This window comes from Chiroxiphia lanceolata, chromosome 4, assembly GCF_009829145.1.
Source record: "Chiroxiphia lanceolata isolate bChiLan1 chromosome 4, bChiLan1.pri, whole genome shotgun sequence".
NCBI classification, from domain to species: domain Eukaryota; kingdom Metazoa; phylum Chordata; class Aves; order Passeriformes; family Pipridae; genus Chiroxiphia; species Chiroxiphia lanceolata.
In genome coordinates, this window is record NC_045640.1 from 27,311,018 (window position 1) to 27,323,381 (window position 12,364).

General features: G+C 42.7%; 2 protein-coding genes across 5 annotated transcripts in view; both read right to left on the reverse strand.

Moving 5' to 3' along the window:
- The window catches only part of CORIN (corin, serine peptidase), a 122,027-nt gene extending 120,456 nt beyond the window's left edge, over window positions 1-1,571 (reverse strand). For all 4 annotated transcript variants that reach the window (XR_004356593.1, XM_032685327.1, XM_032685326.1 and 1 more), the window contains exon 1: window positions 1,332-1,571. Coding sequence is in view for 3 of the 4 variants with exons in the window: in XM_032685327.1 (XP_032541218.1) it covers window positions 1,332-1,406 (75 nt within the window). In the remaining variant the exon portion in view is untranslated. The remainder of the gene's footprint in view (window positions 1-1,331) is intronic.
- A 3,356-nt stretch (window positions 1,572-4,927) lies between these two features.
- NFXL1 (nuclear transcription factor, X-box binding like 1) overlaps window positions 4,928-12,364 on the reverse strand; it is a 46,004-nt gene continuing 38,567 nt past the window's right edge. The window contains exon 22 of the mRNA XM_032685751.1: window positions 4,928-8,186. Within this exon, the coding sequence (XP_032541642.1) occupies window positions 8,013-8,186 (174 nt within the window). The 3' untranslated portion in view covers window positions 4,928-8,012. The remainder of the gene's footprint in view (window positions 8,187-12,364) is intronic.

The window sequence follows — 12,364 nt, forward strand, 5'->3', positions numbered from 1 at the left end:
CTCCCCCTCGCCGGTCCTGGCCGGAGGCGGAAAGGGATGCCAGCCCTGCCGGCGGAGAGAGATGACACCAGCCCTGCCGGCGGACGCTCCCGCTCGCTCGCCGCGGGCTTCACACCGGCACTGTCACGGGGAACGCTGCCCCTGGCCCCGTTCTCCACCTGCGGTCCCCGCCGTGCCTGCTCCTCTGTCAGCGCCACCCCCACCGGGGACACCGGGGGAGAACCTGCGCCCCGGGTAGCGGAGGGACGGGCAGGCTGGAGGGACTGACCCTGCAGGTTCGCACTAGCGCGTCAGCCGCCTCTCCCATAAAGGCAGCCAAAGAAAGCTCCTTCGCCCCCTCATCCCTCCTCCAGGAGTGTGCTGGGACACTGCCAACGCCCGCGCTATCCCCTTCGGACACTTCCAACTACACAAGTTGTGCTGATTCTCCCTGCAAGAATTAACTGCTTCACGGGATGACCTCCCCCTGTGGGTGGTTGCGGCCAGCGGTACCATCCCGCCAGACAGCCGTAGCAGGGGGCGAGAGGAGGGGAAGGTGTTCCTCCACTCGACCCCAGGCTGCACCGACGCAAGGGTAAAGTCAGCTCCCGCTCCTGCCAGGGGGGCAACTACCGCGCAGGGGTCACGGTGCATCGGCTCTCCGGGAGCGCGGTCGCCGATGGAGGCTGCCATGACCGTCCTGCCAGAGGCTAAGTCCAAATTTCACTCCTGCAAATCCTAGCCGGACCTGTTGCCCTCGGGTTCGGCCACCTCCTCCGCAGTCCTTCCAGCAGCAGAGCAATTAACAGGCACATCAACTCCCTTGATCATCCCCACTGACTTCGTGAGAAAACTGGGGAGAGGGCGCCTCTCGGCTCTCCATGAGACGCTAACAACGAGCGGCTCACCTGCAAACCGCGTCTCTGAACGCGGCCCCCCACAGCCGCGCAAGTTTCGCACTGGAGCGCTCCGGGACGGCCCCATCGTGGCAGGTTGGGCACGGGCGGTCGCTGTCCCCGGCCGTCCCCCGGGCCGCGCCACCCGGGGCAGGGCATCGTCCCTGCCTGCGAGCCACGGGTCCGCTCTCGCTACGACAGATTGGCGGGCTCGGGTCGCCCTTCTCTTGTCCGAGGAACCTGCCGCTCAACCCCGCCGTGGCAGCTCAGGGTGTGCGCCGCGCACGGGGATTCCCCGCAGGACCAGCGGCGGCCGGGAGTGTCCCCTGAGCGCGCTGCCCCCGCCCGCAGCTCGGGGGTCGCCGAGCAGCGGAGCAGCCGCCCTCACAATTCCCCGGCCCCGTGGTCCCCAGGCGGCCCCACGCACGGAGGGGAGCGCCCTCAGACTCGCCTTACCCGGCTGGCGGAGAGGACCTGCCGGTAGCGCTCCTCCTCCACAGGCAGGGCAGGGAACTGTTGCGTGGAGAGCATGCTCTGGCTGGTGCTGATCCCTCTCCACTTTGGTTGTCCCCCTCACCCTTCTCTACCTCGGTCTCCGAGAAGCCGCCTCCTCCCGCCTCCCGCACAGGCACACTTGCCGGGTGGGGGGGGGGGGTCCCCGCATTTTGTCTTCTCGGCCGACTCTCCCTCCCCCCTCCTCCACCCAATAATAATAAACCTCCGCGAGAAAGAGCCACATCCCCACCCCTTTTGCACACAAGGCTCTACCCCTTTGGGACGCGCTAAGAGACAGCCCACTTGCTAATTTCGCCCTAAAGCCGTCCCTCAGGGACAGCGGATGAAGGGGGCACAGCTTTTGTTCCCCCCCGTTCTCCGCCACCGATCAGGGACGCCTCGTCACGCCGCGTAGGGCTTCAGGTGGCAAGACAAGCCTGGGCCAGGGACGATGTGCGGGCCGAGAATCCCCGGAGGTCGCCCCTCGCAGCCCTCACCTTGGCTCGCCGGCGCTCCGCCGGTCCGCCTGGATGAGCACTTGCGGCCGGAGCGATCAGAAGCCAGCACAGCCCATGGACCTACTGGTACTCCCGGCCCGTCGTGTCGAAGCGCAGAGTTCAGAGCGGGAATGGCAAGCGGGAGGCCGTTCATTCATCAGCGCTTCCCGGGTGGACATCCCTGGGCGCTAGAGAACGTGCCTGCCTTCCGCCTGCGCTTCATTTTACGTTACGGTCATGTTTTCATTTTACCCCAGGGACGGAGAGTTTCGTTCGCACAGGGACTGCAACGCTTTCCTCCCTAGCACAGAGGCTCGCTTTTCCCAGCCCATCCTCAGCTCCAAAGAGAGCTGAAAGAGGCGCCGACACAGCAGAAGCGGAGAAGAAGGGGCTCCGGCGGGAGAAAGCTCTCCCGGAGCCGACGACAGTTTTTTCCAGCTCCTTCCCCGCAGGAGGCTCCGGTCCCAGCCCCCTGGCGACAAGTCCGCCGTGCCCCGTCCCTCCTGTCCGAAGAAGCGCTGCGCGCGGGGACAGCGGCGACCCGGGGACACTACATCTGTCCCCGCGCCGGACCAGGCCGTGACCTGCCCCAGCGATGCGGAGCTGGAGGAAGGTGTTGGTTGGTGCAAATATGTTGAAGCAAAGCTCTCAGGCCAAGAGACAAGTGCCACCTGAAGCTGCAAATTACAGAGCAAATGCCCCACCCCCATGAGACATCAGCTTTTAAGACTTGCATTTGATATATTTACCCTCTCTTCCCTGTATCCAAAGATGTCAAGTCTCGGTCTGTGCACATAAGGGAGCTCACAAGCACTATTCAAGAATGATAAAGTCGACAGGACAAAAGGCAAAACAAAAAACGAGGACAAAATCAGTGGAAGTGGCTGCTACCAGAACAGAAACAGTTCGGGACCCTTCCAAGAGTCACAAAAATGTCACTGGCACAGCGGCTGGGTTCTGAGATGACATCTGTAAACGAAAAAGGCTGCCCGTATTTTACTGTGCATGACTGAGTGCTTCTGAAATGCTATCGTTCAAAATTGTGAGTTAGAAAACATAAAAAAAAATGTGAACAACCACTTTGCCATGAATATGGCTGCTAGCTGTGCCACCACTCTTGGCTATCAGTGGGGGTGATAACCCTCATATATAGACTTTGTTTATATTTCTAAATTTATACATATAATATTCCATATGTTTATATAGAATATATAAATAAGCTAATAAATAAGGTCAACACTTCTTAGCCTTTTTTCCCCCAGCTTCTTTTCCAGATGTCTGTATTTCAATACCTTATGATTTAGGCCCTCTTACTTTGAGTGCAAACTTTATGGTACAGAGACAAGGCACTTTGTTCTTCTAGAGTGCCAATGTACTACTTAAGAGACTTCTGCTCATGGTAATTCAGTCCTGCATTTTTTTACCTAACCAACCAAAGTCCCCAGGAAAACAGTGGTTTTGGTTTTAAAACAATTGCACAAAAAATAGGAAAAGCATGGAAAGAGAAACAACAAGAGCACTAATGCAAAATCTTCAAACTGCTTAATGTAAAACAACAAATATTTTGTGCTATAATGCTGATAAAAAGAGGAATCAAACCAGAATTTGTTATTCATTAACAGTATTATACAGAGATTAGGTAGCCCTAATAGTAGGTAGTCAAAAATTCTAATAGAAAATGAAAACTTAAATCTAAGAGCTGCAGGACAAAGCTCAGCTTGGCAAAGCCAGCTTGGCCTTGGCTGAAGGATGGCTTCTCTTCAGCTGGAGAACTGTGAATTCCAAACCCCAAGCCAATCTTGACTCCTAATCTCATACTAATTTCCTCTAGCAGGAGAGCCACTGAAATCGCAGTTTCACAAGGTTCAGCTGCAGTGTACAGCACGCAGAGAAAGCCTAAGCTGAGTTCTGGTTTTGTTGGCAATTTTACCACTTAAATCACTGCATGAGCAACAATTATTTAGCCTAAGTAATACTTGGTTGAATTGAGCCACAGTTCCCTCAGAGTACGACTTACTTCTACACAGCTGTCGTTTCACATTATGACTCAGTTTGATACATCACAGAGCTCATATTCATATACTATCCATACCAGAAACTTGTTTTCCAGTACCATGGCATATTAACATTTTAATGCAGGGTTCAAGGACTTCATTAATGTCTAACCATTAGTGGAAAGAAGAATATCTCATTATTTTATTATTATTTTGACTTCATTTGATTTTCTCTGATTTTTACCCTCCTTTCCTAGTAAATACGAACCACTACATGTTCTTCATTTCCTAATTCTTTAGAGCAACTGACTGATTTACTTAAATAAGAGCAGACATGAATACAAATTTACATTCACGAAGCAAGAAAAGGGAGTAACTTGAATGCCCATAGATAACAACTGGTAATGGGATGAAACCAAAGCAGAAGAGGGATATCCAAATAAATTACACCAAGGAGAGGGTGACACAAGAACTGTCCACTCAGGAATGCTCCACCCTAAAGCACACACCAGAGAACAACTGCCACAGATATCAAGCTTCCACTGCCTGGCACAGGAACATTTTTCAGACCCAGCATCCCTGTGCTCTAACCCCACAACACACAAGCTCATCACTCAGAAAAGCTGGCACAGAGCAGATATGTTTTGGAGCCTGAACTACTGAGATGATAAACTCAGTGCTTTAAAGCCACAATCAAGCACAGACGCTTTTATGAACAAATTTTGGGGCTATCTGCACAGTAACGTTTCCTTCTCTAGTAGTTACGATCAGCACAAATGTCTAATAACCAACTATATTTCTCCATATGAGGCAAAAAAAATCAGCTACTCAGTCCATTCCCACGTTTCATCTTAATCAACTTCCCCAACCCATTTTCGCAATTTTGTCAGACCAGTAACATGAAGGAACACGATTACATAATTCCAGCATTAATTCAAGCAGTAAGAACTATCCCAGTCAGAGAGGGGAACAAAAAGCATGTCTAAAACTTCCACTGCAGTGTGTCAGTCTTCATTACCCCGGAAGCTTGCTGCTTCACTACACCAGTTCCTTGAGAACAAACAATTTTTCAAGTTGTTTTTGATACGTTTATTGTCTGACTTGGTTTTTACATTAAATTAACACACACAATGGATTTGATATTGTTACAGGGAACAAACTTGCCCAAGGCGTTTCCAATCCCAAATATACCGACAACTTGTAAGCACCTTGGTTCAGCAGAAGGATAAATGCTCATCAGAATGCACCTGGAATCAGGAAGAGCCCCAGGTTTTTTCATTTTACACATGGCTAAATATTCTCCATGTTAAATCACTGACAGGCTTCTATCACTGTAATTTCTCTTCAACAGCAGGTCAGATTATATAATTTGTTTTAATGTATACTTATCAATATGCTTTTTTTTTTTGGTAAACAGTTAACATCCAAAATATTTCCTCATTACATTATGTAACAGTATGCTACATACAAATTGCTAAAAAACCCCCTATCTACCTTCAGTTCAGTTCTTTTCTAGAATTACCATCTTTCATTACTACTAAATAACAGGTGATTTTATAGGTACCTTTTACTTCAAAGGTTGTTGACAACATGCAGCTCCAACCAAAGAAAGGCAAAAAATTAACTGTACATATGATTTCAAGAACCAAGTAGAAAACTAGTGATTTACTGAACTGCAGATTGCTTGAAGCCCCACACTTTTTTTAGGCCAAGAAATAAATATCTGGTTCAGCAGGCAGACCAACAGAATGCAGATGGTTGGATAAGATATACAGAATTATTTTGAATAAAATGTCAAAAATAGGTATGTCTTGCATAGGCAAGGTTCAGGAGAGTTACTAATCCTTTAAGAAAGGGAATATGTCCACTCACACACATCTGTATGAACAGAATGAATTTTTAAAGATTGCTGTGCTTTCTTATTATAATAAAGATGATCAATGAGAAGCCTTTTCCTCTTAAGCATTTCACACAAATACTATAAAATATGCAGAAAAGAATACTAAGAACTACTTCAAACACAGAACAAATGTAGTTCATTTTTATAGCTCTCTAGAGAGATATTTCTCCTCTTTGTTGTAGAGGCAAGGATAAACTTTCCATTGTACTTGTTTTAAAGCAAAAGGTAGCAGTAAATGGAAAAAATTAGTTATAGTCATGTAAGACAAAACCCTATTTCCACAATGGTCTCATTCATGTTGATCTGCATATTTCATCCAGAAAGGTATCTTTTTGTACTTTCAGACAACCCATCACATTTTACTTCAGCTGAACAAAAATATCTCTTCTTTCCCTCTCAGTGAGAAAAGAGTTACTGGCATAAGCAGTCACACAATAGCATTTAAAGAAAACATTATTATATCTGGAATTATCATCCAGGCATTAATATTATAGAAAAATATTAAAATAACAATATGAAAATGGTTTATTTCTTATACTAGAAAATAAGAAAATTCAATGGAGATGTAACTTTGCCTGGCATAATTTCAACTAATTCTACAACTTTAAAGACTAACGGTCTGACACATAACTAATATGGATTTCTAAAAAGTCAATTAAAAAGCCCCATAAAGCACTATAAATTAGCATCAATGCATGCTAAATATTGTCAGGTTTTCCTCACCTCTCTCCTCATTCACCAAACTTCAGTGAAAAATTGAGAAGAAACTGATTTTCTCCCTGTTTTGTTGATCTATGCAATCAAAAGCTACTGACTTCTTGCAGCTTTTCTATTTTATTTTCCTGCTGCTGAATCAGAATTACAATTGGGTATATGCTCAAATTAATACCAGGTCCCTTTACAAGTGGGTCAAAATCAACCAAAAGAGCTTTCAAGCAAACTGCAATCTTCTCTAGTAATTCACACAAATGGCTCCATTGCTTTTGCAGGATTTGTGATGAAATTATATGCCTGAATTACAAGGCAACTAATGCCCTTTGGCTTTGTACCTCGTTTTTTTCAGGAGCTTGTAATCACTTTGTAGCTACCTGTAATGCTTGAGTATCAGCATAAAATTTCCAGCGGAGGTTTAAAAAATTCAGTTTTCTGATTTCCCCCTGCTCCTGAATTTAACTTGCAGTCTCTCAGCTGATACCACGTAGCTTCTCTGATAATCCTGAAGCTACATAAAAACCTCTCAATTCTACCAACCAACACTTATAACCTTAAGCGAGGTATTCCAAACTGTCAGTAAGAAAATATTTAAACGTTTAAAAGTTTAGCTAGATAGTTTCTATGTGACTAGCAAGCACCATCCAGATGGTTTCAGAATGACATCTAACTGTATTATGACACTATTCAATTACGTTTTTGCACACCTGTGCAAATTGCCAACTGTGACATTTATCTATACAAACAGTCAAGTGATACTCTTAAGTTCAATTTTGAATTGTTTTTCTGCTGTTGGCATTTGGGGATAGTGATAAAAAGGCACCCCTGTACTCTGAAACTACTTTACATTCATGTTCAGCCAATGTATCTGTCCACTAAATGAACTTTTCAATTAGTTTGATCTTGAGGAAAGAAGAGTGGAGGTGGGGAAACAATGAAAAAGCAAACCTCACAGTCTGCAGTCTGTAAGGGGGCCATTGTATTATTTGTGATATAGCTGAATTGAAAGACAGTTCACATTTCCATTTTCTGAACGAGGCCCCAGAATATTCAAGGCTAAGTGATCCAAAGTTCCCTGTTAGTTGTCATAATTAAAACTGACATGAAGCACAGAAATTATTTTGTGATACAACATAAAGACCAGCATAAGAACACTAATCTTCAATAAACCACTGAACTGATTTTACAGGAAACATATATTCAATAAAGCATTTTATACCAAACTATTCTTAATATTATGAAATGGAGACAAGGAAAAGTAACACTACTAATAGAAGAGATGTTAACAGATCTCAGTCAGACAAACTATCAGCACTTCAGTGTAGATTAAAATCTACTGTTACTTTCAGCGTCTGAGTTCAGTTTCGTGCTGTGCATGAAGTACACAAAAGGTGACATTTCTTCCCTCCTCTGCACTTTTCTTGGCAAATAGTATACACGCATAATCTATGCATATTAAGTTCTGTTACGCACAGATTGACATTCTAGGAATAGTAGCTACCTAAAGTCCAACTGAGGTATATTAAATATTAAGTTGTTTTCAGCCATTGTAGACCATGAGCCATGCAACCATCACAACAGCAACTCCAAACACTGGCAACATAATGAGGTTCTTGTATTTTTGCCACAATGATGGTTCAACTTCTACTTCGTCTTTTCTTCTCTTATTCTTTCTTCGCCCTTTTAATCTGTTTTCAAAAGCTTCCAGCTCAGCCTAAATGAAGAGAACCACAAGTAGTTGACATTTGTGTCAGAATTAAAAATAAGGAAATTTTAAATAACATTCCAAAAAAACATTTAATAAAAGTAACTATCAGCCAGTGGAAGTTATACATCTCTTACAGATGAGACAGTAGGACTACATCCCAGTTACAAAGCACTTCCCTTTCAAGCATTAAACCATTGTTTAATTTCCTATAAAACACGCTGCCAAAAATGCAGCCAACTGAAGTTTTATATTCGATTTTCAACTCAGGCTGAATATATTAGGCTAACGTGAGATTGTTATTTCCATGAAATATGCTAAAAATACATTCTTTTTTCGTATTAAAAAACACACTTGTATTTAAGCTATTACAATAACATAATAAGAGCACAGGCTGAAATCTTCAAAGACCTCCTCCAGTAATAAGGACGCACTCTGGTAAAGATAAATAAAACCATAAATAACTAAAAATCTATCATATGTCCCTCAATTCTTTACATTTGCATGCTTAGCTAAATTTTAGATAATAGCTATAATCTTAGACATGCACAAAAATATTCAATTTGCTAAGTGTTAAAACTTAACATTTAGTCACTCATATGACTGTAGGTGGTATATAGTGTCCTTCAATAGGAAGTATATGCCCTTAGGCTCAAAAAAGAAGCAGAGCAATTTCAAAAATAAGAAGAATGCTAGGCTTCCAACCCAGAATGGTAGTTTCAGGGTCTCGTCTGGAATAAACAATAGGATGCCTCTGATCCCTGTTCCTCATTGCCCTCCACATTCTTTTAAAAGAGCACCAAGAGAATACAGACAAAACTGATTTTAGGGAACAAAGCTGCAGTAAAACTCGAACTAGGCAGCCTAGAATAAAGAGTGAAGACTGGCATGAAACTCCAATGAGAAGCCTTCTAATTGCTAGGCAGATCAGAAAAGACGCTCTAAAGGAGATCTGAGACAGACTAAAAACAGAAAAGGTCCGACGATTACCTGGATTTTTGAGTCAAGTTGTCAGCTGCTAGAGAAAGCATGGGACAAGGTGCTAGGGAGCAGAGAAGCTGGATGAAGTAAAAGGGATAAGTGGTGGGAGCAGCAGAGCGCAGCAAGCCGGGACTGGCTGGGCAAAAGACACAAGACTGAGCTGAAGCAGAGGAAACATGGACAGTGAACAGACACAAAGCTCGGCCATGAGAGGAAATAAATCTACAAGACTACTACTACAGTGCTGCCAGGAAGAGGGACTAAGACAGTACGGTAGGTGCTTTAAAGAAACAAGAATAAGACTGTTTTGGGAAATGCGCAGAGTAGTAGTCCAGTAAATAAAATTTTCTCTTGAAACTCAAGATGATTGCCTGATATTTGGTCTTCCTTCCCTGACAGCAAATATTTTTCAGTTTCACAAAGCAGCTCTTACTTCCCTTCCTGTACCAGATACCACTTAGCAGGAGGAGACCCATTTTGATGTGCATTCTTTTGTACCTAATAAAGGCAGAAATTGTTGGCTCTTCTCTGACGATATGGCAGGAAACTTCAGACAAAGTCACACAGCCTATTTGAAACAAGATTACTTTCAACTAACTAATCCTCCTTTAGAAAAGCAAAGTATTTTAATGAAACAGTTTTTCAAAATCCAAAATCTGGAGGCAAGGGCAGAGTTCTTAAGATTTTAGAGATAACAGGACAGTATTTCACGTTACACAGACACTAAATAAAATCTGAGGCTTCTATAGTTATATACTTGTGATCTGTAAGTTTTAAAAGCAGAGTGCTTTGTGAATTGCAGCAATTTGAATTAAAATACAGGGCTCGAACAATTATATAACAGGCACTGCATTGCTTTCTCAGTGAACTTTATAAAAACCTGGCTAAAAATAAATACATCATAAAAAACCAAAACACAGAATGAAAAAGGATTCCTAGGCAAAGAATATGAGAGAGAAGTCATCACTATCCTTGAAAAGCTACCTACAGATTTTATGTAACTGTCTTCATTCCCAAAGTGTCACCTTAATGATCTCTGAAAAATAATGGTTGTGTCCAGTCTTCAAAACTATACTTAACTTTTCAAGCTAAACAAGCTTAGAATTTTTATTTAGAATAAGAACCCAAGTTCTTTGTATACAGACATATTAAAAGTGAAATGATATGCATTTATTTAAACTGTATACCCAGTATATGGTATATAAACTGTATATGATGCCAGATAATGTCTAGTTTAGTGTTGCTCAGGCACTGGATTTTGCTCTTTCATGTGTTATTCTCTATATTCTTCCTGCATTGAAAGGAGTAACATTCTCATGGGACAATGCAGCTACCTGAATGCAAATAACAATGACTATGTAGCCATAAAGTGTATATTAGTGTATGCATATGACTATGTAGCCATAAAGTGTATATTAGTGTATGTATATGACTATGTAGCCATAAAGTGTATATTAGTGTATGCATATGACTATGTAGCCATAAAGTGTATATTAGTGTATGCATATGACTATGTAGCCATAAAGTGAGGATATATTTTTATTTACAGGGACAAGCATGAGTGACTTTTGTACCTTCTAAGGATCTGTTAAAAAATTTTCTTTCTACAAAACAAAAGGAAACAAAATCTTTCATAACCTAGACTTCAGGTCTGAGACCCTGACTTTCAGTATTGAAACAGTTAGCTAGAAACCAAATCTTTTACACTAGAGAGGGACATAGAGAGCACTGATCTTTTTTCCACCTCTAGCAATTGCAAAAATCCTGGCCTCACAGGGTGTCTGTGAATTAGAAGCAGAGGGAAAGTTTGGCTGCTAGGGCCATGACGAGAAGCCTAACCAAGCCATCTCTCTTCCACTAAGAGACAAGTGATTCCATCTGTAAATGGCATTAGCAAAAGTTGCTACCAAATATAGCAAATACCAAAATACAAATGTGCACTTACCAGAGCACTAACTAGTTTGTATATAAAAGATTTATTGAAGTATTACTCAAAATAGGTTTTAAGAAACTGTGACTAACAGATGAACGGTCTCTATAAAAATGTGCTAATGAGATCAGGAAGGTGGTACAAGGTGCAAACTTTTGTCAGAAGGGAGTATACTCAAAAATATGCTCTTAGTGTGACCCAACACCCTACAATAGTACATCCTCCAATTTGCATCACCAGACGGCAGATTATGAGACCAAACTGGAAAGGAACCAATGCTAGATAAAAAGTCTTCAGCAGTTGAGGTTGGTACTTGTGTGCAGTTCTAGAGCCTATTTATTAGTTACTGTTATCCTTTTTTGCTTTAAATTGGTTTTGTCCCTTTTTTCTTTTACTGTTGTTGTCCTAACGTTTCCTAATGTGCTGTAGTAACTAGCCACTCTTAACTAACCTTTTAATAAGCTTGATTATGTATAGTTGAAGTTTTCTATGCTGCATCCATCACAAAACACACACACAGGAGCAGTTGCCATATATTGTGCAAGGGTACTGTTGGGCTGAAACTGTGAGACTCCTGTGAATGTACAAGCAGAATGCAATGGTGGTGTGACTGCAGAGAGAAACAATCACTGCTGCAGAATCCAGCCAAAATGATGTTGCACAATATGCTGCTGGAGTGAATCTGCTACAGTTTCAGTGGAGCCTCATTACTGAGACTTTACTAGAGAGACTATAGTAAGTGATTTTGCAGCAGAAATCATTAGTAAATGGGTGGGATGCCTTCTGGAACGCATGAAACACTTGGTACAAGACAAACACCAGCAACTTTGAATTTCTAGCTCTAAAACTGTATGCATATTTTTTACATGTGAAAATGTCCATTAGCACATTTCAGTACTTAGCTTCCAGAACCATCAGGTACAGATTTCCTCTACCTAACAATATGTTTCAGACATCTATGTGCAAGCTATGCTTCCTGACCTATGTGCCAGAACTAACATTTCCAGGGTCAGCTTAGAGAAGAAGAATTAGATGAACTGTCTATGAGTTATATGAAGGAATACGTGATCAACACTGTAGACAGCTGAGGTATGAATGTTGCAATAAACATTGCAAGATGATCACAAAACAGTGCCCGGTCCCCTGGACAATTGGTGCATAACTCCATGCTTTTCTTGTACAATGAGTAGACACACTCCCCTTTGAAAAGCAAAAGGCCTTGCTAGTGCATTGCTTGGTAGACATAATGCTTTATTTAACTGCCTAGAGAATTATC